Source organism: Furipterus horrens, unplaced genomic scaffold, assembly GCF_987537825.1.
Source record: "Furipterus horrens unplaced genomic scaffold, mFurHor1.1.pri manual_scaffold_2, whole genome shotgun sequence".
NCBI classification, from domain to species: Eukaryota; Metazoa; Chordata; class Mammalia; order Chiroptera; family Furipteridae; genus Furipterus; species Furipterus horrens.
In genome coordinates this window covers 81,685,065-81,709,652 of record NW_028327172.1, presented here as the reverse complement: position 1 = coordinate 81,709,652, position 24,588 = coordinate 81,685,065, and the positions used below count along the sequence as shown (strand labels likewise).

Sequence of the window (24,588 nt, the reverse complement as noted above, 5' to 3'; positions counted from 1 at the left end):
CAATCTTGCATCTTTGAAATTAATCCTACTTGATTATTATTTATAACCAATTTAAGCTGGATCTGCTTTGCTAATAATTTGTTAAGGGTTTTAGCATCTATGTTCATCAGGGATATTGGCCTATAATTTTCTTTCTTTCTAGTGTCCTATTCTGGTTTGGGAGTTAGGATAATGTTGGCCATGTAAAATGAGCTTGGGAGTCTTCCTTCCCATTGAATTTTTTTTTTTGACTAGGAGTTGGTTCCTGCAATATTTGGTAAAATTCACCTGTGAAGCCATCTGATCCAAGACTTTTGTTTGTTGGATTTTTAAACATTACTGCTTCTATTTCATTAGTTGTAATCTGTCTATTCAGATTCTATAATTCTTCCTGACTTAGCTTTGAAAGATTGTATATTTCTAGGAATTTATCCATTTCTTCTAGCTTGTTCCATTTGTTGGCACATAGTTGTTTGTAGTATTTTCTTACAATCCTTTGTATTTCTTTGGTGTCAGTTGTTGCTTGTCATCTTTCATTTCTGATTTTATTTATTCAGGTCCTCTATTTTTTTTTATGAGTCCAATTAGAGTTTTGCCTATCTGTTTTATTTTCTCAAAGAACCAGCTCTTGGGTTCATTGATCTTTTGTAGTGGCCTTTAAAGACTCTGTTTTGTTTATTTCTGTTCTGATCTTTATTATTACCTTTCTTTACTCCCTTTTTGTCCTTTTTGTTGTTCTTTTTCAAGTTCCTTTAAGTGCAGAGTTAGATTGCTTATCTGAGATTTTTCTTGTTTCTTGAGGTATGATTGTAATGCTATAAATTTCCCTCTTAGGACTGCTTTTGATGCATCCCATAGATTTTGGATTGTTGTGTTCCCATTTCCATTTGTTACAAGGTACCTTTTGATTTTTTACCTTGATCTCATTGTTATTGAGCTTCCATGTCTCTGTGTTTTTCAGGTTTTTTTCTGATTAATATCTACTTTTATATATTGTGGTCAGAGAAGATACTTAATATGATTTCAATCTTAAAGTTATTTAAAAATTTTCAGTCCTCACCCAAGGACATTTTTTATTGCCTTTAGACAGGAAAAGAGAAAGAAATATATATAGGGAGAAACATAGATGTGAGAGAGAAACATAGATTGGTTGCTTTCTTCTACATGCCCTGACTAGGGATTGAATCTGCAACTTGAGTGTGTGCCCTGACTGGGAATTGAACCCATCACCATTTGATTTATGGGACTATGCTCCAACCAACTGAGACACAGCAGCCAGAACATCAATCTTCTTAAATTTATTGAGACTTGCATTGTGTCCTGACATGTCGTCTGTCCTAGAAAATGTTCATTGTGCACCAGGGTGCTTGGGGTAAAATGTTCTGAAGATATCAATTAAATCTATCTAATCTAGTGTGTCATTTAGGGCTGCTATTTCCCTGATTTCCAGTCAGAAAAATCTATCCACTGATGTTAATGGGTCATTAAAATCCCTACTATGACTGCTGTACTACTGTCAATCTCTCCCTTTATGTCCATCAAAATTTGCTTTATATATTTAGTTTACTCTATGTTGGATGCATAAATGTTTACAATGATTATATCCTTTTCTTGGATTGCCCTTTTTATCATTATGTAGTATACTTCTTTGTCTCTTACTATATTGTTTTAAAGTCTGTTTTGTCAGATATAAGTATTGCTACCCTAGCTGTTTTTTCTTTCCATTTGAGTGAAATATCTTTTTCCATCTCTTTACTTTTAGTCTGTGTGCATCTTTCATTCTGAGTTGAGTCTCTTGTAGACAGCATATGTATGGGCCTTCTTCTCTTATTTATTCAGCTACCCTATTTTTTAAATTGGAGCATTTAAACCATTTACATTTAAAGTGGTTTTGGCAGGTATACATTGATTGGCACTTTATTCTTTTTATGATGTTCTTGTAATTTTTTCTCCTCTTTCTCCTCCTTCTTCCTCACCCTTTAACATTTCTTGCTATACTGGTTTGGTGGTAACAAACTCTTAAACTTTCTTTAACTTTTTCTTGACTGGGAAGCTCTATATTTCTCCATTGGTTTTAAATGATAGACTTGCTGGTATAGTAGCCTTGATTTTATGTTCTTGTTTTTCATCACTGTGGTTATTTCATGGCAATCCTTCCTGGCTTGTTTCTGTTGAGAAATTAGCTGACAGTCTTACAGGAGCTCCCTTCTAGGCAACTGGCTTACCTCCTGCTGCTTTTGAGATTCTCTCTTTATTTTTAACTTTTGCAATTTTAATTTTGATGTGTTTTGGTGTCAGCCTCTTTGAGTTTATCTTTTTGGGACGCTGTGAGCTTCCTGGACTTGTATGTTTTTTTCCTCACCAATTTAGAAAAGTTTGCAGCCATTATTTCTCAAAATAGATTCTCAATCTCTTTCTCTCTATCTTCTCCATCTAGTACTGCTATGATGCATATGTTGTTATGCTTCATTTTGTCCCAAAGTCCCTTAAACTATTCTCATTTTTAAAAAATTATTTTTTCTTTTTGCTATTCTGGTTACGTGTTTCCTGCTATCTTATCTTCCAAATTGATGATTTGATCCTCTGCTTCATCCAATTGACTGCTTATTTCTTCTAGTGTATTCTTCATTTCAGATATTGTATTTTTCATTTCTGACTTGTTCTTTTTTATGCTTTGTATGTCCTTTTTTATGCTTGTTATCTTTTTACTGAAGTTTTCACTAAGTTCTTTGAGCATTTTTATAACTATGTTTTAAACTATGTATCTGGTATATCACTTGTCTATTTTCATTTAGCTCTTTTTCTGGAGAACGTTCGTTCTTTCATTTGGGGATATTTCTTTGTCTTCCCATTTTGGCTGCCTCTTTGTACTTTTTCTATGTATTAGGTAGGTCTACCATCAATTCCAGTTTTGGTAAGATGAACTTATTTAGTACATGTCCTGTGGAACCCAGTGGCACAGTCTCTTTGATCACTTGAGCTGGGTGCTCCAGGAATATCCCTTATGTGGGTTAAATGTAATTGAGTCTTGATTTCTATTGGCCTGTTTGTGTGTGGGGTCAACCCTCAGGTTGGCTGACTGTGAGGATTACCTATACCTCAGTGTTTGAGCTGCTGTGCAGATGCTGACCACACAAATTTGAATTTGCCTCAGCAGGATCTGGTGCTTTTTGAAATCTGCCTTTGTGAAGGTAAGTGGATCCTGTTCTGAGGTTGTCTGTCACTTGCCACTTGGTGTGTTGGCACTGGGACCTCTTGGGAGGGACTCTGTTGTGTCCCAATGTCAGATGCTGCCTATGACTTACCTTGGGCAATTTGTTTGGAGCTACAAAGCAATCCAGTTTGTGACTATTTATGCTGGACCTGGTTGTGCACGGGAAGGACCAAGCTGAGTATCATGGCCATCTTTTACCAATATTGGGCCCAGTGGCAGGTCAGAAAAATTCCCAAGCTACCCCAAGTTTCACCTCTGACTGCCTTCACCTGTTGGTTTCCTGTTCAGCTCAGTCACTATAAAAGCCTCTGTCAGTACTTGAGTTGTATAAGGCAGATTTTCAGCAATTCACCAGGTAGGGGTGAATGATGTTCACCCAATTGATACAGGCTCAAAATTGGTACCAGTACTTCGTTTGCGGCCATTCAGCAAATGCCCTAGGGTACATCATGTTTAGCTGCCACCCACTGGGTGCTCACACACCTTTCTGGAATGGTGGAGTCTTAGGGAGAAATCAGGGTGAGGCCCAAACAGACCAAGATTTGGTCATGTGAAGAGAGGGCTCTGCACTGATTGGGTGTGTGAGAGAAAAATAGCTCCTGTCCTAGAGCAACACTACTCAGTCTGGCAGATTCTGCTGGGAGCCCTATCTCAGCAGGATGGGTCCAGTGGAAGTCAGGAGGATGGGGCTAGTGGATCTCCCTTGAGTGGGAGGGGCCTTCCAACTCAGTCTGTCTCAGATTCTTCCCAGACCTTTGCAGGGTAGAGCCACCAGTAGTTGGGAGGGTGGGGCTAGCAGATCTCTCCTGAGGGGTTGGGGCCAGGCAGTTTCACTGGAACGCAGGGGGAATTGTTCCTGCCCCAAAGCCACACAACTCAGTTACCGACACCGCCTGAGTCTTCCCAGACCTCTATACTCTGGCTCATGCAGCTGACTCCTCAGCAGTGCACAAGCTTCACAGGATGGGGCAGCAGGGAGTCCAGGGAGTGGGTCTATTGCTTTTCCCCCAGCTGATGCCATGTGAAGGGGAGTGCTCCAGGCAAGAAAGATGGCATCTGCAGTGCAGGAGAAGAACTTAGCATAGGAATCCTGGTGGTTAACCTTTTAGCTATCTCCCCAGAGCCACAAACCCGAGACTCGCCTCACACAACTCACCTGCTCTGTCTTCCCTCTGCCAGAGCCTAGGATGAGTGGTTATGAATGAGATTTTGTGCATTGGCCCTTTAATAGGGTGCCTGTGTCTCTAGTAGACTCCTGCCTCTTCCTGGGAGATGGGATCCCTGCTGATTTTCACAGCCAAATGTTATGTGGGCGCCTCTTCTCAGCTCTGGTGCTCTAAGCTGGGAAGTCTGGTCTGGGGTTGAGACCCCCTACTTCTCAGGGTGAACCTTTGCAGCCCAGATATCCCTCCAGCAGAATCTCAGCTTACTTATGGGAATGGGTGTAGCCCTTTGTGCATCTCCGCATCTCCGCCCTTCCTACCAGTCTTGATGTGGCTTCTGTAAATCTTTGGTTATAAGACTTCTCTTCAGTTAGTCTTCAGTTGAATATTCAGGTTGCCTGCTATATATATATTTTTTTCTCTTTTTTTTAATTTTTATTATTGATTATATTGTTACATCAGTTCCAATTTTCTCCCCCTTGCTCCCCTCCACCCAGCACCCCCCTCCCCCAGCAATCCCCCCCAAGTCCATACCCCTGGTTCGTAAAAATTAACTATTCCCCCCTCTCAAATATTAGGACCCTTTGTAATCTTGTAAAGGACAATGGGCGAAGGTCTCAAGCTCCTCTAGCTGCTTCAAGCTGGACATGGTCGTCGTCCTACCTACCCTTGGGTCCAGAAAATCCTAATAAGAGTGGGAGTGTGGAGGGGAGGGTGGCCTTCCCACATGGGGAAGGATCGTGCAGACTCCAGGTAAGTTGGCTGTCCCAGGACAACGGCGTGCTTGGTTTAACAGGCTGGTGTCCTTGTTGTGTTCTGGGGGCAACAGATTTGGCAAAAAGGGTTAAAAGACATCATTCACTCCATAACTACTAGATGACGAAAGGCAGGGATTAATTTTTCAATGTTCCATATTAGGAAAAAAAAAAAAAAAAGAAAGAAAAAGGGCTTCTTTGTAAGAAGGTGTGCTAGGCACATCTCACCTGTCCAAAACCCTTTTGCCCATTATACTTAGTTTGGGTTGAGGTAAATAGTTTAGGTTTTCCCCCTCTCAGACCTCTGGGCCTTTTCTGCCCAAGCCATTAGGATAGAAAAGAGAAACCAGTTTTAAAGTGAAGCCCACAGACCACCCGACTGCTATATATTTTAATTGTAATTCCAGTTTGGTCCTGGGAGGAGGTGAGTGAAGCTTCCACCTTCTCCACAGCCATCTTGGATTTCCCTAAGTTTAACCATTTTAAAACTAAGACCGTTGCCTCTATGGGTTCACTAACCCTAAACTAATCACAGCCTTTCCTTAATCCCTACCAGTTTTCTACTTTGAAAGACCCATCTGAAAGTTAAACCAACTGATCCCCTATCCCAAATTCCCGAAGATAACTTACCCAAATATTCTCCTTTTGAATCATTACGAAGACTGTCAAGTTGATGTTCTTCATTGCTATAAGTTTAATAACTCAGCTTTATTTGATCAACAGTTCCTGTGGTGATGTTTGTGGGGGGTCAAAAATTGACAGTGATAAACTTTGAAATATAAATGGAAATATTTATAAATAAAATAATTTCTGAGATCTGCTCCAAAATTAATTTTAAAAAGACAGAGAAAGTAGAAAGAGGTAGTAAAATTGGTCATAAATATTTAAAGATGGAAGTTCATCATAATATTCTACTTTTTTATGTTATAAATTCTGTATAATAATTAAAAGTTATTTTTCTACTTCTAGTCCTTAAGAGGAATGTTCATTAAGATCACATTAAAATTACACTAACTGACTATGACTACTAGACTCATTTCCAGAGAGCATCTAGCCAAATGTAACCTAAGTTATACTGAATTTTGCTCCTGATGGAAGACAGGTGAGAGCAGACTTGTGTGGACTTGAGAGAAATTATTATTTTTTATTGCCCTCCTATAACACCCCTAATATATAACTAATAGATGAAATCAACTTAAATTTGACATTTAAATCTTGGGTAAAAGGAGGTAGAGAACATTTTCTGTGCTTTATTTATTCAGAGAGTGAAACTATGCCATAGTCTGCTAAAGTCTTAGCTGTGCTTAGAACGTGCTCCCTCCTAAATTCTACTGTGAAAAAATGAAGCTGCTTATTTTTTTCTTAGAATCCTAGATCCTGAAATGGGCTGCTGCTGTGATTACAAACACATGCAGAATGATGTCCAATTTGAGGTTTTGAATAGCTACTCATATAAGTTGACTTTTCTGTGCTTTTGTGTCGAGGAGGGTCCAGCTCAGGTTGATGTCCTGGAAACCAGTGAGGCTCTCGCTCAAATCCTGAGGGAAGAGAAAAGGGAAGGAAAGACAAGTGGAATCAGTCAAATGTAAGGAGTCTCACGCTTACTTCTAAGGAAATATAGAGTGAGTTCTGTCAAAATTTGAAAAAGAGAGATATCATTCACTTAATCACTCATTCAGTTTACTTTTATTTGACTTCCTTCTATATTCTAGGCCCTTAATTATGTCCTGAGACTATAAGAATTAAAAAGAATAGTCCACCTACTATGGGTTGAAAGTGACATTTTTTTGTTGTAGCTTGTATCATATGTTGTTTCAAAGTAGTGTCCAAACTGGAAAGAAAATGTAATAGATTAAAATATATAGGCATCTATAACCAATATTGGGAAATAAGACACAGTGACATGAATTCTAACAGTTTCTGTTGTATTTTAGAGGTAACTAGAGGTCTATATGTCATTACTCTATATCCTACCAACTTTTATAACCTTTGTATATTTGTTTGCTTAGGAGAGCTACAAGGGCAAGGACTGGGGAAAACCTAGCCTGAGTCAGAAGACATATATTTCTGTAGATGAATAAAGTTCAAACAGAAGTGAAAGGGAACTACCCATCTTTTTATTACCTTACAATAATACAATATTTAACTTCATAGTAAAGTGGAATAAGTATTTCAGCTAAGAACTGCTGCTCTCCCCAAACCACTTTAGAAACATGAGAGATTTCAGCATTAGAAGTTATCACATTACTGCCTCTCAAGTGGCCACTGGTATTAGTTTTGCTAACAAGGAAGCAGAGGAAGAGAAAGTTACTCTTACCTGGGAAGGCAAAGGTGTGGGCTGCACAATATTCCTCAGGTCATATCTTTCCTGGTTCCAGTTGCCAATCAGGGTATGGTTTGCATAGGCATTCTCATTAGTGGTGCATCTCCATCCATACTGGAAAAACTTGGATGTATCATTCCAATCTGTCCACACTTCAGCATGGCCATCTGCATTAATGAGGCTGCCATAGTGTGGGTTTGTAAGGAAACAGGTGAGGAACTCTCTCTGGGAAAAGGTGAGAATAGATAAGCTTGTTACACAAGTCAGAGAGCAGAAAAGGCATTCCTTTTTTACCCTTGGCCAAGCATAATACAAGCACACCTTACTAAGAATCTAGACTTTCCTCACAAATTAATTGTTGTCATTTTGTTTCCTTTTCTCCAGGTCCACAAGTCCTTTGAACTATTCTCTCAATCAGCAGCAATGGATGACTATATAGGTTAAATGCTCCCCTCAAAAAAGACAGAAGAACTTCAGTATCCCCAATACTATATACTAACTAAATGTTCGGGTAATTTTGAGATATGGGAATTTAAGAGCTAAGAGTATTGCTATAGGCAAAGAGAATAGGAAAAGGTGAGAACTGGAAAACCTGCTAACACAGCAAGTGAGTTTCCTTCCTTCTAGACCCAGTTCAAATGTCACTTATTCAATACATCTTTCCTTGTTTGTCTCACACAGTACTTCATGTTCATATCTTTCTATATTTATAATTTCTACCATGTCAAGAGTCCTTGAAGTATGTGAAATCCCCTATACTAAACTGTAGATCCCTGAGGACAGGATCTGTGTCTTACTTATTACAATATCTTCTCCTCCTGCCTGTCCTCTCAATCAGCAGTTCTTTGAACATACCAGGTGACTAATGTCTGAATTTCAGTTTTTGTAAGAAACCAAAAGCCTACCCATTTTTATTTTTGGCAAAAGAAAAGAAAAGAGAGAGAGAGAGAGAGAGAGAGAGAGAGAGAGAGAGAGTCTGGTCCTGGCTGGGAGGCTCAGTTGGTTGGAACATCATCCTGTACACCAAAAAGGTTGTGGGTTTGATCCATAGTCAGGGCACATACCTAGGTTGTGAGTTTGATCTCCAGTCAGAGAACATACAAGAGGCAGCCACTTGATGTTTCTCTCTCATATCAATGTCTTTTTTTCTCTCTCTCTCTGCCTCTCTCTCACTCTCTTTCTCTGTCTCTCCCTATCTTTCTCAATCAACCAAAAATATCCTTGAGTAAATATTAAAATAATAATAATAATAATTTTTAAAAGAGTCTGGTTCCTTGGCTTAGGAGCAGGACAATACCTTCCCTGAAGAAGAGTAATTTGATGCTGAGTAGCTTTTGCTGTTTGTAGATTCTATAGGAGAATGACAGAAAACCTTATTCTTCCAGTCCATGTTCGTTAAAAGAAGAGACGCCACCAAATATGGCCCTCTCAGTTCTTTGAGCAAAGAAATAATGTACATCACCCAAATCACCATGACCAGGTGGCCATGATTTGGGAGTCACCACTCACCCACCTTTCCATAGGTAGGGACAAAACTAATACTATAGGTTTAAAGGTAACTCCTCACATCATTTGCCTTTGTGAAGATAGATGCATGCACTGATGTCAACAAACAGCATGATGATTAAAGAATAGCTGGTCCCACATAGTCCACCAGGCTTAGTATTCAGACAGCAAACCAAGGCGATACTGTCCAGGGGCTGTAGGACAGATATCACAATCACTCAGTTGTCTACTCCTGGAATGTGGGGCTTTTCTTTGACACTGATTTATTTTTCAGCCCTTTACATCCATCTAATCACTAGGTATTGTTGACTTTTGAAACAGCCCACTATCCTCCATTCCACTGCCAAGTTCCAATCCAGATTATTAGCAGTCCTGGACACTATTACTGCAGTAGCCTCCTATTAGATCTTTCTGCCACCAGCCTACTTCTTCTCCAGTCCTCTCCACAAAAAAAGTAGGACTATTAAAAATGTAAGTCTGACTTCTGGCCAAGGTGGAGGCATAAGGTAGACATGTATCACTTCCTTGTGCAACCATAAGAAGGATTACATTTAACTCAAAACAAACAACAATCAGAACTGCCAGATAACTGAACTGCATGGAAGTCCAATAAACCAATATTTATAGAAGTAATACTCATCTAGATGGGTAGAGGGGGTGGAGACAAGAAGACAGGGAGCTGGGAAGCCGGGGAGGTATGGCGGCGGTGGTGGCAGGTGTGGTGGCAGTGGCAAGGCAGTGGTTGCAGCCAGCCAGTGGAACAACACCTGGGGGGCAACCCCAGCCCCAGGCCAGACCACATAGCTCACGGTTCCAGTGCCAGAAAAATAAAGCCTCATTGCTTCTGGCTGTGAAAACCATTGGGGGTTAGGACGGTGGAAGAAACTGCTGGCATATCAGGAGAGTCCATTTAGAGGGCCCCATGGTCCTAGAACCTATGCAAACCCACCCAGTCTGGGAACCATCACAAGGGCAACAGCTAGAGGGGTGCCAGTCACATAGGGAAAGCAGGTGAAGTGACTGGAAAAGGAGCGAGTGCTGATCAGGCAGCATTGTTCCCTCTCTGACCTCTCCCTCACATACAATGCCACAAGGTGGGGAAATGGGTTGCCCAGCACTGACAAATTCCTTAGGCTTCTCCCCTTACAACATAACAGGCATGACAGTTGTACCTAATATACAGAGGCAACACAGGAGGCTGTCAAGTTGAGGAGACAGAGAAGTGTGGCCCAAAAGAGGAAACAGATCAAGGCTCCAGTGGGAGAACTAAGTGACGAGACGATAGTTCAAAACACTGGTGATAATGATGCTCAGAGCAATGATTGAATGTGGCAAACACATAAGGGAAGAAGTGGAGGCTGCACTAAGTGAAATGAAGAAAATCCACATGAAACCAGTAATGAAGGGAAGGGAGCTGGGGTTCAAATAAATGATTTGGAACATAAGGAAGAAATAAACATTCAACCAGTACAGAATGAAGAAACAAGAATTGAAAAAATGAGAAGAGGCTTAGGAATCTCTGGGACAACTTTAAATGTGCCAACATCCAAATCATAGGGGTGCCAGAAGAAGAGGAAAAGCAAGAAATTGAAAACTTATTTGAAAAAATAATGAAGGAAAACTTCCCTAAATTGGCAAAGGAAATAGACATACAAGTCCAGGAAGCATAGAGTCCCAAACAAGTTGGACCCAAAGAGGACCACACTGAGACATATCATAATTAAAATGTCGAAGGTTAAAGATACAGAGAGAATCTTAAAAGCAGCAAGAGAAAAGAAGACAGTTACCTACAAAGAAGTTCCCACAAGACTGTCAGCTGATTTTTCAAAAGAAACTTTGCAGACAAGGGACTGGTAAGAAGTATTCAACGTGATGAAAGGCAAGGCCTACAACCAAGATTCCTCTATCCAGCAAAGCTATCATTTAGAATGGAAGGGCAGATAAAGTGCTTCCCACACAAGGTAAAGCTAAAGGAGTTCATAATCACCAAGCCCTTATTGTTAGAAATAGTAAAAACCAAAATCAAGGAAGCTGAGATGCAAGATTTATTAAGAGGAACCTGCCGGGCTGTATCAAAGGAGAGAACAGCAGCTGTTGTACAGGCTGACAAGGTTTTAAAGGGCGGGATAGGGAATGACTGGAACAGGGTATCGGGACGCCTAGTGATTGGTTGGACCTGGGGGTAACGGCGGGCACAATGGTGGGAACAATGAGGTATTTGGTGTTTTGTTGGGTATGTTGCTGGGAAGAAGGCACTTGATGATTTATTGGGCATGTTGCTGGGGAGAAGAATAGAATAAGGGAGTAAAAAAATTTCTACCCTCTACTGGTGTTTTGTAAGATTTGAGGATCTTTTCACTGGACTCCTCAATAGTTATTGTTTGTGGTTTTTACTTACTGCTAATCAACTTATTGGGTGGGGGGTTTTGAGGCTCTTACCGAACCTAAGATTCCTGCCTTTTGGTTGTTTTTAAGAACTGGGTGAAAAGGAGGGCAGGGACTGGAAAGGGGTTGTCGGTCTTTCTCCGTAGCTGCTTCCTGCTGAGTGGGGGCGTTGTTATTGAGAGGGGGGGGGGTCCCCGTGGGTTTTAAGGGTGGCCGTATTCCCCTTTAGCTATTGTGGAGTTGGTTTGTAGGGCTAGATAACTTTTATTGACCTTCTGGTTGGTGAGGGCTTGGATGTGGTTTTGTAGGAAATTAGAAAAGAGGTGGAGGATACAGGGCCCAAAGGCTAGGGCAGCAAGCAGGAGGGTTAGAGGGCCTAAAAAGGGTAAGAGCCAGGAGATCCAGTTGGTTTGTAGCCAATGGTCCCAGGATTCTGTCTACTAGGAGACTGTAGTTAGGGATCCATGAGCAAAGGAAACCCGCCAGTCTCAGGAAGGAGAGGATTTCCTCCTTGTTGGAAGGGGTAGGAATTGAGGAAATAAGTTTCTTTTTGTCTGAAGTAATGGCCTTGAGTCCCGGAGATAGGAGTATGCCGAGGTAGGAGACTGTGGGTGAGGAGAGTTGGACCTTAGTGGGGGAGACTCGATAGCCTTTACTTGCGAGAAAGTTGAGGAGAGAGACGGTGTCATTTTGGGAGGTTTCTAGAGAAGGGCTACAGAGGAGGATATCATCTATATATTGTAAGACCATACTGCCTGATAGAGTGAGAGATTGTAAGTCAGAGGCCAGAGCTTGTCCGAAGAAATGGGGACTATCTCTGAATCCTTGGGGAAGGACTGTCTATGTTAGTTGGCGGGAATGCATAGAGTCAGGATCAGTCCAGGTAAAAGCGAACAGGTCTCAGCAGGAAGGATTTAAGGGAATGGTGAAGAAGGCATCCTTGAGGTTGAGAACAGTAAAGTGAGTGGTAGTGGCCAGAATGTTAGAGAGGATAGTGTAAGGGTTTGGGACTACTGGAGTAATAGGGAGAACTGCCGAATTAATGGCCCTTAGGTCTTGTACTAGACGGTAGGTGCCATTGGGCTTGACAACGGGGAGGATGGGAGTGTTGTAAGGGGAGTGGGCGGCTATTAGGATGCCCGCCTGGAGGAATTTGTGAATTAGAGGTTTGAGTCCCTGGAGGTGGGAGAGGAAAATGGGATATTGAGGTATGGATGGAAAGAAGGAGGGGTCTTTGAGAGAGATAGTGACTGGGGTGTGGTGGGCGGCTAGAGAGGGATGGTCGATGTCCCAAACTGAGGGGTGTACGATGGCGGGGGAAATGGGGTAAGTGTGGATATGGAGAGTGGAGTCTGGATCGCTGGCAAGCAAAAGGAGAATGTTGGGAGAGCTGGGCAGGGTAAGGGGGAAGAGATAGAGAGTTGTCCCAAACTTGGTGTTTTGTTTGGTATGTTGCTGGGGAGAAGGCACTTGGTGATTTATTGGGCATGTTGCTGGTGAGAAGAATAGAATAAGGGGGTAAAAAATTTTCTACTTTCTACTGGTGTTTTGCAAGATTTGAGGAACTTTTCACTGGACTCCTCAATAGTTATTGATTGTGGTTTTTACTTCCTGCTAATCGACTTATTGGGTGGGGGTTTTTAAGGCTCTTACTGAACCTAAGACTTATTATATGAAATGTTAAAGGGACACATTTAAGAAAAAGAAGAGCAAAACTATGAACATTAAAATAACAAACTCACAGCTATCAACAACTGAATCTAAAAGACAAACTTAGCAAACAACTAGAACAAGAATAGAACAATAGATGTGGAGAGCATGTGGAGGGTTATCAATGGGGTGGGGGAAAGGGGAGAATGGGGGAAAAAGTGCAAAGATCAAGAAGCATAGTTGATAGGTACAAAATAGGGGGACGTTAAGAACAGTAAAGTATCTCATTTTTGTTGCACCTCAGAGGCAGTCAGATACCTCAGGATGAAGCTGAACGTGTCTTTCCCAGGCACTGGCTGACAGAAACTCATTGAAGTGGATGATGAACGCAAACTTCGTACCTTTTATGAGAAGTGCATGGCCACAGAAGTTGCTGCTGATGCTCTGGATGAAGAATGGAAGGGTTATGTGGTTTGAATCAGTGGTGGGAATGACAAACAAGGTTTCCCCATGGCTGCATCTGCCTGCTGATGAGCAAGGGCCACTCCTGTTACAGACTGAGGCGGCCTGGAGAGTGAAAGCACAAATCTGTTCAGGGCTGCATTGTGGATGGCAATCTCAGCGTTCTCAATTTGGTCATTGTGAAAAAAGGGGAGAAAGATATTCCTGGTCTCACTGATACTACTGTGCCTCATCACCTTGTTACAGAACCCCTGGGCTGCTCCAATTGAAACCTAGCACCCACGGGCAGTTTAGTTAGGGGCCCGATTGCCCGCTGCCAGAATTATAACTCTCAATATCAGAGTTTAGTGAAAAGAAAAAGAATTGTTTATTTAACAGTTATATAGATTTAGATTATTTACGGATTTCTGCTGTTAAGTCTTATGTTCCTTAAAGCACCCACACACACGTATTTCTGCCTCCCCCTACCAAACCAGGCTAGTTTTAGAAAAGTTAGAGAAACCATTTCCCTACTTCCTAGACACAGTTCAGCTTTCCCAGCAGCTGCCAATCATTCAATTCTGATTGGGAAGGTCTTGTCTATGTTATGGTGTCCACCAGCTTTTAATCCAGAGCCATGTGAATTCCCAGCCTTTCCTTTCCAAAACCACAAAGGTATTCCCCCTTCTCCAAGTCGAAAGGTGTTCTCAAAGCTGCATGGTGTTCCTTCCTTTCCCAAGCCACATGGTGTTCCCCGTTTCTAAACCGCATGGAGAGCACCTTCTCCAAATCGCATGGAGAACCCTTCTTTTCAAAGTAGCATGGTGAGTCCCATTAAAATGTCTGCTGCTTATTTTTAAATCCCTGACTGCGTCCTGTGCTGCAGTCGGCATGGTCCCCAGTTCTGACCATTCACAGAACGTCATGAAGGATATGTGTGCTTTTTCCATACCATTCCCCGGTTCAGAGGACCCCTCCCATCTTCCCGGACCTTGGATGCATCAAACCATTTGCATAACAAAGACACTAGCCCCTAGCCTCAAGCATGTGAAGGCATCCTGAAAGCTGCTTCCTTCTCCCCACCCATGAGCCGCAAACTCTGGGGGTTTTTAGAGACCCCACTTCTGTAACAACCAGGGGCCCATAAGAGCTAGGAGGATCTACAAACTTTTCAACCTCTCTAAAGAAGATGATGTCCACCAATATGTTATGAGAAAACCCCTAAACAAAGAAGGTAAGAAACCTAGGGCTAAAGCACCTAAGATTCAGTGTCTCCTTACTCCACATGTCCTGCAATACAAACGTTGGCACATTACTCTGAAGAAACAACGTACTAAGAAAAATAAGGAAGAGGCTGCAGAATATGCTAAACTTTTGGCTAAGAGGATCAAGGAGGCCAAAGAAAAACTCCAGGAACAGATTGTCAAGAGACTCAGGCTGTCCTCTCAGAGCTTCTACCTCTTAAGTCTGAGTCCAGTCAAAAATGAGGTTTTCTAAGGGTAACAAATAAGTAAGAACAGACACATGCACATACACACAAAAAAAGTAAAGTAAATGGAGAAGTGAAAGAACTTATACACATGACCCACGAACATGAACTAAATTGGGGGATTACTGCAGGGAATGGGGGTACTGGGTGGAGGGGGGCAAAGGGAAAAAAAGAAAATTGGGACAACTGTAACAGCATAATCAATAAAATATACTTTAAAAAAAAAACAAGTGAAAATCTAAGTGTCCTTTTCCTATTATTTAAAATGTTTCATTGCTGGGCCACTGTTTCAGAATAAGGGCCAGGCTGTTAATGACTTATAATGCTCTAGATGACCTCCCCCTGTTTCTTTTTTCAGTTTTATGTTACTTACTCTCAGTCGTCCTACATATCAGCCAAACTCAACAATTGTTTCTCTATCATGCTTTTGTATATATTGTTCCTTCTGCCTCTTAACGCCTTTTGACCCAAGTAAACACACTGTATGCGGGCGTTAAGTGCCAACGCATTATGGTGGGAGCAGGCGATTTTTTGAAATATGGGTGCAAATTTTGTCGTTACGTAAAATCACTATAAATTGAAAACTTTGAATTTTTTAATGAAACTTTGATTTTCTTACCTCAGAATGTATTTTTCATTGTTATTGTGAAAGATAAAGGCACTCTATGCACAGGTTGTGAAAACGTAATTTAACCTGTCCCACATACAATCTGTAAAGTGTACTTTTCCCCCTTAGCTTTCAACTCAAATTTCAACTCCAGGGAATCTTTCACTTCTCCCTCCAAAATGGTAAGGTTTCCCTTCTGTATGCCTGTAAGGCAGAAGGTTGAGCCCTGGGATCTTCACTGCTCATAAGGAGGACTGGATGGAGCAGACACAGCCTTTATTACTCACATTACAGGGAGCACTGTTGGCGGCCGATCGGCAAAGCAGGACTGCACATCCCTCAGTCCAAACTTGTTTTAAAGGGTCCCAAAGGGGGTACTTGACTTGCGTATGACTCTAAACGACATTACCTCAGTGTGTAGTGCAAAAAGAAAAGGTTAAGAAGCAGTCACACAGGACAAGAAGCCTCTCCCAAAAGGAGATAAGGAGGACATTACAATCCATTTCCAAAGCAATACACATTCCTTCTGGCCAGGGGCCCTCGGGGCCAACCTTCCATTATGGGGGTTGGAGGAGCCATATCCAGCACGACCCCACAGTGCTCCCACAGCACCCTGAAGTACTCCACTCATAGCATGGCATCTCAGTCTATCAGAATTGCCTTTTCTGCTGTGCATCCTTTGCCAGACTATAAGCTCAGTGAAGCCATAGGCGACGTCTTGCTCATTTTAATACCTATCTAACCGTCCTCACAGTGGCACAACAGGTACTCAGTAGTTCTTTCCTTCTTTCTTTTCATAGTTAAGTGAATCCCAATATTTTAGACACGCAGTATTTCTTGAATAAATAAAAGGCAGGCGATAGAAACACCTGGAGAAATTCTGAGCAGCAGAGACAATGGGCAGCAGCCATTTCGGATGAGATGATTTATAAAATCTCCTATGACAGGAACTTGCAGAACGCAGCCTAACTTTTCGGCCTGAGCCCCGCCTGCTTCACTCGGAACTCCCCTCACACTCGGCCTGCCCCTCTGAGTTAGTTTGTGACTTCAGGCAGGCGTGACGAACTCGCTCAGGGCCATCCTCTGGCTAAAGGGCATTTATTTTGACACTTCCGAGGGGGTGGAGGTGGGGCGAGGTACGGCGCAGTCCGAGTCTCGCTTTTGCACTCATGGCTATTTTCCTCCCTGGATGTCGCCGTACTAGACTGTCAAGCCTAACGAGCGCTGTGTTTCGTTATCAACCAGCGACAGGTGAGGAAGGGGCGGCAAGAGACACGCCAAGGAAGTGACGCCATAAAGTAGCGCTTCCGAGAGCGCGAGCGGGGAGAAAGTGAGGGTATGGCCCCTCGGCGCCTCCTATTGGTTGGTGAGGGGAATTTCTCCTTCGCTGTCGCTGTCAGCGAGACCCTGGATTCGACCACAAGTCTAACTGCGACCTGCCTCCAGCTCGCGGCCGACTTAGCCAGGGATCCGGTGGCCTGGGAGAATGTGCGTCGCCTGCGAGAGCGAGGTAGCGAGGCCGACCCCTCCGCGAAGCCCCGCCCAGCGGCCGGCCCGGCTCAAGTGAAAGGGTGGAAACTTGGGGAGGCAAATAACGTAGGGATTGCTCTTGGCCATCCCACGAACGTTTACAGAAAGACCGCTCCGTGCCTAAACCAGGGTTGTTTCGCACGGTCCAGGTTAGGGAAGGGTTTTTTCTGGTTCCGGGACTTACGACATCCTCATGTCTGTGTTTCATGCCAGGTACCCAGATACGTTTCGGTGTGGACTGCACCCAGCTGGCAGATGCCTTTGAATTGCAGGACAGGGAGTTCGATCGAATTTGTTTTAACTTTCCGCACTGTGGACGCAAAGCTGGAGTAGCTAGGAACAGGGATCTGCTTGCCAAGTTTTTCCAGAGGTGAGGAAAGGAGAACACTCACAAGTAAAATGTTAAGATGTATATTACATAATGCACTCAAAACATTTTAGTTTGGTTAATTAGGCATACGTGTATAAATTACTATAAGTTTAGAGAGAATATAAAGCTCCAAAGAACACACAGTCTAGTTGGAAAGGCAGACGTATAACCCTAAATGCTGAATAAAAGTACAAATAGCGTGCTCTTGGGCATGTAAAGGGATGATCATCTATTTCTGGTAATGCAAAATAATGGTAGCTGGGTAGTTTGATGGTGAAGAGCATGGATTTAGGAGCCAAACTGCCTGGATTCAAATTCGCACTTACTACTTAATAGTTGCATGATTTTAGGTAAGCTTACTTAATCCTTTTTTGCCTCCTCATCTATAAACAAGATATTAATAGTAACTGCCTCATAAAATTATTGCAAATTTACCATAGTGCTTTACACGAGCGATTTTCAACCGGTGTGCTGCAGGAATTTTTAAAACATGCAATACCTGACTATTTTGTCAGGTGCACTGATCTCTTATCCTTTAGATTGTCAGATAAAAAAATGACATCAGCCAACACAATAATAGCCATAAGGTGTGAATGTATCAAAATTGTACTTATTTTTGTCAGATCAGCAAAAAAAATATTTTGTGTGCCACAGAATTTTAGTAATTACTTTATGTGTGCCATGAGATAGAAAAGGTTGAAAATCTCTGCTTTACACTATTACACCAAAACATGTGATACAGTCAGAGGTCTCTTTAGGTCACAGTTGTTAACAAACTTTTCGTAGAGGCAATATTTTAAATTAGAATTTGAAGTATAGAATTTTAACAAGCAGGAGGGGAGTGAAAAGAACAAATTTCTCCACAGAGAGGAACAGCCTTATAAGTGAATCCTGTATAGGAAGTTTGCAGACATTGACCTTTCAATGACATGTAGGTGAACATTGCAAATACCAAGCTGGGTAATGCTGTGGTCAGCCACTAGTGTCAGTTATGAGTTGAACATTAAATTTACAATTCTTACTTAATTCCAGCTCCTTTCTTTGCATGTTTGAAGTCTAATTGATTTTCCCAATGGGTATGACTGGGTTTCAATTATTTCATAGGTAGACCATGTATATACATCTAACTCCTGTGGTAATTTCTACTTGTTTCTGATAAATGGTTGGTGTCCTCCTCCCCCCATTAGCTGTGCAGATGTTCTTGCAGAGGAAGGAGAAGTTCATGTGGCATTGTGCAGAGGACAAGGTGGAACTCCTGCTGATAATCCCACAAGAGACTGGCACAACAGTTGGCAAGTGGTTGCCATGGCAGCTCTGGGGGGATTCATTTTAAGTGATGTGCATTCCTTTAGCTGTGAGGCTGTGCCAGGGTACAAGTGCACTGGATATAGGTAAGTAATAACAGAGGTCTAAGCCTTTTCATCTCTCTCACTAATGATTAAAAAAATCTCATAGGCAAACTTTTTCCTTGCCAATTTCCTGATTCAGTTTCAGAAATACTTGCTTTCTTTAATAATGACAGACTTCATATTTGGTGTCTAATTTGCCAGGAGTCAAGATAAGTCCTTTCATGTAGAAGGTGCTTTGAACCATGTCTTCACCCGGAGCTTACCCTTTGAAGGTTCACAACCAAGAATCTTCAGGATCAAACTGGGTGACCAGTCGTTTTCCTTTCCAGAACCAGAAGCACTGGTAGGAAAGTTGAAAAGGTAACTGTCATTTTATTAGAAATCACTTCTGTCTCTAGCTGTATCCTGATTGGCTTGATGACAACCATATATTAAATGGATGTTACATGTACTGTTAATGATGTTGCTACTCTGAATACTTGTCAGTTGGCCTATATAAGCCTCTTTAGAATTAAAATTTTTCTGGTATGTTGTAGGGATGGTGCTTCTCAGAGTTCTGAAACACATATTTCTGTTTTTGGTGGATGATATTTTTGTCTCCTTTCAGGATCAACTTAAGGATAATTCTTTTCTATTCATCTATTTGCACTTTTAATTCTAACTACATGATAATTATTTAAGTTAAAAATGTTATTTTGTGTTTGTGTTTAAACAGGGGTTTCCTAGAAGCATCTTCCCATCATCCTGTCAAAACCATAAATGAGAAACTGATTGCTGAATTGGGCAAAGCTTTCCCTCTAAAAAGGCTGAAATGTGCCCTCCCTTTGCTGCCACAGGGAGAAACCAGTGTTCTCACTTCCTGGAACTGTGACATTCTATCAGTTGCCTTTGGGATTAATCTCCTTGAGGATAACTCAGATTTGGAGTCCCTGACTGGTGGGACAATGCAAGACATGGAGGACTTTCTAGTGTCATTTTCAGAACTTAGCCTTCCCAAGAGCCCTAGAAGAGATGGTAAGGAAGAAGCTCATGAAAGAATCTATGACCAAGCTGATATCTGGCTTAGACCTTCTCTCCTAGTTCATATTCCGACTGTCATCCAAGCACCAGACTTCCTTCCAGGTTCTTTGCACATCCTCAGTGGACCTGTCTTTAAGAAGTGCCACATCTCACCTTTTACAATGCCAGCATTTCATGAGACTTTACTTATCCTTGGGTTTAGTAAAAATCTGAAGGATGGCTGTCTTCAGTCATTACTGGACCACTTTAAGGGCATTCTAGATAGTCTTCTGACCCAGACATTGCTGGAGGGCTCTGAACTGAGCAGTTCAGTAGAATTCATATTTCAATCAAATGGGAAAGATTATATGATTAATGTGAAGTCTCATAATTTTGGCCCAGATTGTGCCAAGGATCTGATTATTGGGTCTGTTACCACATCTGTTCCAAGCATTATATGTGAGGACCAGCATTTTGTATTTGTTTCTATAAACTTGGACCTCTTAGCCATGCTTGTCTGGAGTATTTCTGACTGGAGGATATTGTGGACCTTTGATAAACGTTTCCTGAAGAATTTTGTCCCTGGGAAAATAGAACCCTTTAAAAACTATTCCCTATATCCTCCAACCTATGTGCATGATATTAGTTTTTGGTTAGATGAGAAGAAAGGATTTAATGAACTAGAGTTTCATAATGTGGCCCGAGCTGTGTCCCAAGACACTGTCATATCCATACAATTCCTTACTCGTTTTCAGCATCCCAAGACTGAACAGGTCAGTCTCTGCTATAGACTGACCTACCAGACCTGTGACAAGGCCCTTACCCAGCAGCAGGTAGCATCAATGCAGTCCCAGTTTAGGAAAGAGATTCAACAACGACTATATCTGACACCTCGGTAGTTTAGTAAATTCATTTCTACAGTGTGATCCTCATGAGTGTGGGATGAAAAAACAAAACAAAACAAAAACTGGGAGTCTTTTCTGGACTTTTTTTTTTTTTAATTAATATTTTACCTTGTGAATTTGGCTCTAAAGATACCAGTGACTTGATAATTTAAACTTTTAGACTATAATGTGATTGGTGACCTATGGAGTTGTGTAGTATTTTGATCCTGAGTAATGACTAGGAAACCAAAAAAAAAAGAAAATATATCATCATATATTTTAGATGCTCTATTGCTGAAGAGGCAATAGAACTAGAACTATCATCAAATAGATATATATATTAGTCTGTTTGGAAAACTCCAGTCATTGTTAATATAACAAGAATGGTCTGTGTGACATTGATGTAACCTGGCAGCCAAGGAGAGTGGACTGTAATGTGCATCCGTTAACAATGACGACTTCACTGTACTAGTCAGTGGGGGCCATAGATGCCGTTGAGTGAGCATGTATACTATGTGGCCTTTGCCTTCAAACTGAGCAAGTACAGCAATGGATCTGCATCAAATTTTGCATTAAGCTTGAACATTCCTCTGTGGAAAGTATTTGCATGATTCAGAAGGCTGCAGCTAAAGGCAGCTGGTGATTAGCATCTCCATCATGATAATGTGCCTACTCATGCATCAAGTCTCATGCAGTTTTTTGGCAAGACATCAAATCACCCAGGTGACTCAGCCCCCTTACAGCCCAGATTTGGTGCCCTGTGTCTTCTGGTTTTTCCCAAAACTAAAATCACCTTTGAAAGAAAAGAGATTTCAGACCATCAATGAGATTCAGGAAAATAAAACAGGGCATCTGATGGTGATTAGGAGAACTGTAAGGTCTCAAGTTGCCTACTTAGGAGGAGATTGAGATGTCATTGTCCTATATACAATGTGTCTTGTATCTTTTTCAATAAATGTCTCTTTTTCATATTACATGACTGGATATCTTCTGGACAGAGTATAATTTATATATACATTTCCACCCTGTCAATTTCTCTTCTCATTAAATGTATTTACAAGAGTGGTTTTTATATGCTTACTAGCTTGGCTAAGTTGCAAGTGCTCCATAATTAGTATTGGTATCATCATCATCATCATCATCATCATTTTTAAATCAGTGGTTGACTACTGTTAAAGTCATGGAACTAACAGATTTAGAGTTCATATTTGGCCCCATCTGACTCTACAGCCCAGGTTCTTTCTGCCACTTGGTTACTTCTCTTTCCATAGTCTTCAACAGTGATCCCTCAACTGTATTAACTAAAGTTTTCCCCCCTGGATGTGGGAGACTTCTGTTTTAAGCATCTGTAAGAGACACGGGGAGACTGGTTCAGCTCAGGACTCTATAAAGAATGGAGTACTCTAATGTGAATTAGTATATGTTCCTGTTAATTAATAGTTAGGCTTCACTGATTTTAATTATACTGTAAACTTTGTGAAGGAAATAACAGTCTTGCTTATTCTTGTATTTGGAGAAAAGCATATATAGGAAGACAAGAATGGAAGCAGACAAACAAATTAGGAGGTTACTAGGATAATGCAAATAAGAGAGAATGGTGACTTGGACCACTGTGTAAGAAGTTGTTGGATTGTGTAATATTAGAAGGACTCACTGATGAATTAAATATATGCGTGGGTGAAGGATGTGGTGTTAAGAGAAATAGAAGAATCAAGCAGGATCCCTAGGTTTTTGACCTGAGCAATTGGAATAATAGTGTCATTAACAAATGGGAAAACTGGCATAGGTTAAGTTTGGGGAGTGAAGAATCAAGGAATATCTTATGCAGACATGTATTGCTTAGATCTCCACACAGACTATAAGCTCATTAAAGGCAGGTAAGTGATTTATAGCTTTCTTCCATCCCCAATAGTGCCCGGTACATGAATGAGGTAGCATTTGAGCTGGATCTTAAAACAAGGGCAAGGGTGTCATGGGAGGATTGTTAGGCAGGGAGGCCACACATTCCAGGAAGAGGGCATATATGAGCAGAGGTATAGCTAATGGAGCGTTTGGAGCACTTTTTAAGCTAGTTAATTGGAATGTAAAATGTGTGTAGGAAGGTAGTAGAAGATAAGGTTAGAAGAGTAGGTTGGGGCTGGAGTTAGTTCATGAAAGACTGAATGGTAAAATAAGAAGTTTGCACTTTATTGGGCAGGCAATAGCAAAATTGTGATTTTTAACTAAGGAAATGACATAAAAGTAGTGTTTTTGAAAATTAATTGGACAATGTTGCACAGGATGAATTTGAAATGGGAGATCCCCGTAAGGATGCTATCATAGTAGTCCTAGGTAGAGGCAGAGAGGCCTGGATTAGAGTGAAGTGAAAAGGAGATTGGATGTATGAGATTATAGCTAGGCTGGGACGTCTGAACTTGGTAACTTATAATTACATGTGGGAATTGAGCAATATGATCAATTGCCATTTTCAATACTTGGGAATTTTTAGTATGAAATTATAATCTGGGACTCTGTCAAGTTTAGCATTTCCCCTATAAACTTGTTTTAGTTACTGGTACAGAGCTTCAAAGGTGGGATAGAGCTGTGGTTGGGGGAGTAGGCAGAATGTCAGGAGAAGGTGAATGACTCCTGGGAACCTCAGGCATGATATCATCTAGATGCCTGTGTAAAAATGCCTGTATGAAATCAGGAGCTTTTTTTTGATCTGGTTGGATGAGCATGGGCTTTGTATTAAATCCTGAGTTGGAATATGGCTCTTGGGTAGTTAGACCTGCGTTGGAATATGGCTCCACCATTTCTTACCTACGCAATCTCGGACCTCAGTTTCTTTGTCGACAAAACAAGGTTGTTATGAGTCGTCGGCAGCCGTCCGTCTCGAGAGACGATGGTGTAGCTTCTTAAGAGTCTATCTGCACCGCCGAGAATGGCTGTGCAGTCCGACTCGGGAGTGACACGGTAGCTGTCTCCTCCCGTGTTGAATCGACATCTTGCGATGACGCTGGAGTGTCCTCTCCAGTGAAGCTGAAGCTACAGAGCCTGGGCAGGGCGATATGGAGGGTCTGCTGTTGCCCATGCAGAAGACCCCCCCCCCCCCTCTTCGCAGCTGAAGGATCCAAGGGTAAGACGGAGTCAATACAGCTTGGCTTCAGGTGCGCCGCAGGAGTTGCCGGTGTTGACTACAACGTCAAACCGCCTTAGGGACTCCGGCTCCAGATTTTCTGTGGGGGTTTACTCCCTTAGCCTTTCCCCTGAAGAGGTATGCCGCAAGGCAGCGGAGGTTTTTTGGAGTCAGAGTTTTCCTTCTCTGATGTGCCCTGACTGGAAGATCGAACCAGCGACACTTAGCTCGCAGGCCGATGCTCAATCCACTGAGCCAAACCAGCCAGGGTCATGAGTATTAAGTTTAAAAAGGATAAAATCTGTAAAATGCTTACCAAAATGCTGTAGTGGCAATGGCAGCCATGGGTGTCTGGTTGAATATGCTACATAGAATTTGTCTTTCACTTTTTTTTTTTTTTTAATTCTGTATTCTGGCATTAGGCCGTGTCTCTCTGAAGTAGTTAATTTAGCTACAGGCTGTCCTTACTATTTTAAACAAAATACAGAGAGGGCAAGTTGTCAGTGACCTTTTAAGGACGCACCTTTTGGCAGGCAGCAGTGCTATAATTTTTACCTGTCTCTGCGTACTCACCTTGTAGTTTAACTGCTTTCTATTCGTGCCTTCTTTTAAATGGGGGGCTGACGAACGGTTTTTGTAGGAGAGTGGAGAATGCTGAAAAGTAAAGGAAGAGGGGGTTGACGGGAGGAGGAATGGCCAGCTTTACAAGTGTAAGGAATAGCTGTGATGGTAAAAGTAGTCTCAGGTCCTATTTTTTTTTCTACCCAGGGATTTACCCCACTTGACCCCATAACGCCATAACTTAGTCTTGTCTGCGCATGTCAAG

General features: G+C 41.8%; 2 protein-coding genes and 1 pseudogene across 3 annotated transcripts; 2 read left to right on the top strand and 1 right to left on the bottom strand.

Annotated features, from left to right (window-relative positions):
* Positions 1–6,473: 6,473 nt before the first annotated feature.
* On the bottom strand, positions 6,474–16,423 carry CFAP68 (cilia and flagella associated protein 68). Of its 2 annotated transcripts, none has more exons than XM_090267888.1 (4): positions 16,382–16,423; positions 7,429–7,659; positions 6,876–6,942; positions 6,474–6,649 (listed from the first exon to the last, which is right to left on the bottom strand). In XM_090267888.1, exons 1-4 carry the CDS (start codon positions 16,421–16,423, stop codon positions 6,474–6,476), a joined length of 516 nt encoding a protein of 171 aa, XP_090124014.1. The 2 variants fall into 2 exon arrangements, with proteins under 2 accessions (XP_090124014.1, XP_090124013.1); XM_090267887.1 differs by lacking the exon at positions 16,382–16,423 and adding an exon at positions 8,732–8,908.
* LOC150018913 (small ribosomal subunit protein eS6 pseudogene) lies at positions 13,300–14,913 on the top strand (annotated as a pseudogene).
* Positions 16,424–16,585: 162 nt separating the features above from the next.
* FDXACB1 (ferredoxin-fold anticodon binding domain containing 1) lies at positions 16,586–20,740 on the top strand. Its single transcript, XM_090267885.1, has 5 exons — positions 16,586–17,022; positions 17,256–17,412; positions 18,600–18,803; positions 18,963–19,121; positions 19,477–20,740. The coding sequence occupies exons 1-5, from the start codon at positions 16,851–16,853 to the stop codon at positions 20,657–20,659; spliced, it is 1,875 nt and encodes a 624-aa protein (XP_090124011.1). The 5' UTR covers positions 16,586–16,850; the 3' UTR covers positions 20,660–20,740.
* The last annotated feature ends 3,848 nt before the right edge of the window (positions 20,741–24,588 follow it).

What these genes read in the sequence shown, in the direction of transcription:
- CFAP68 (XM_090267887.1), bottom strand. Translation starts at nt 8,908, where the DNA reads ATGGTGATTTGGGTGATGTACATTATTTCTTTGCTCAAAGAACTGAGA. An exon ending in ATTACTCTTCTTCAGGGAAG is followed by an intron (nt 7,660 to 8,731) that starts GTATTGTCCTGC and finishes ACCTTTTCCCAG; the next exon opens with AGAGAGTTCCTCACCTGTTT. An exon ending in AATGTCACTTTCAACCCATA is followed by an intron (nt 6,650 to 6,875) that starts GTAGGTGGACTA and finishes CTCTTCCCTCAG; the next exon opens with GATTTGAGCGAGAGCCTCAC.
- FDXACB1 (XM_090267885.1), top strand. Translation starts at nt 16,851, where the DNA reads ATGGCCCCTCGGCGCCTCCTATTGGTTGGTGAGGGGAATTTCTCCTTC. An exon ending in GCGTCGCCTGCGAGAGCGAG is followed by an intron (nt 17,023 to 17,255) that starts GTAGCGAGGCCG and finishes GTTTCATGCCAG; the next exon opens with GTACCCAGATACGTTTCGGT. An exon ending in CTGGTAGGAAAGTTGAAAAG is followed by an intron (nt 19,122 to 19,476) that starts GTAACTGTCATT and finishes GTGTTTAAACAG; the next exon opens with GGGTTTCCTAGAAGCATCTT.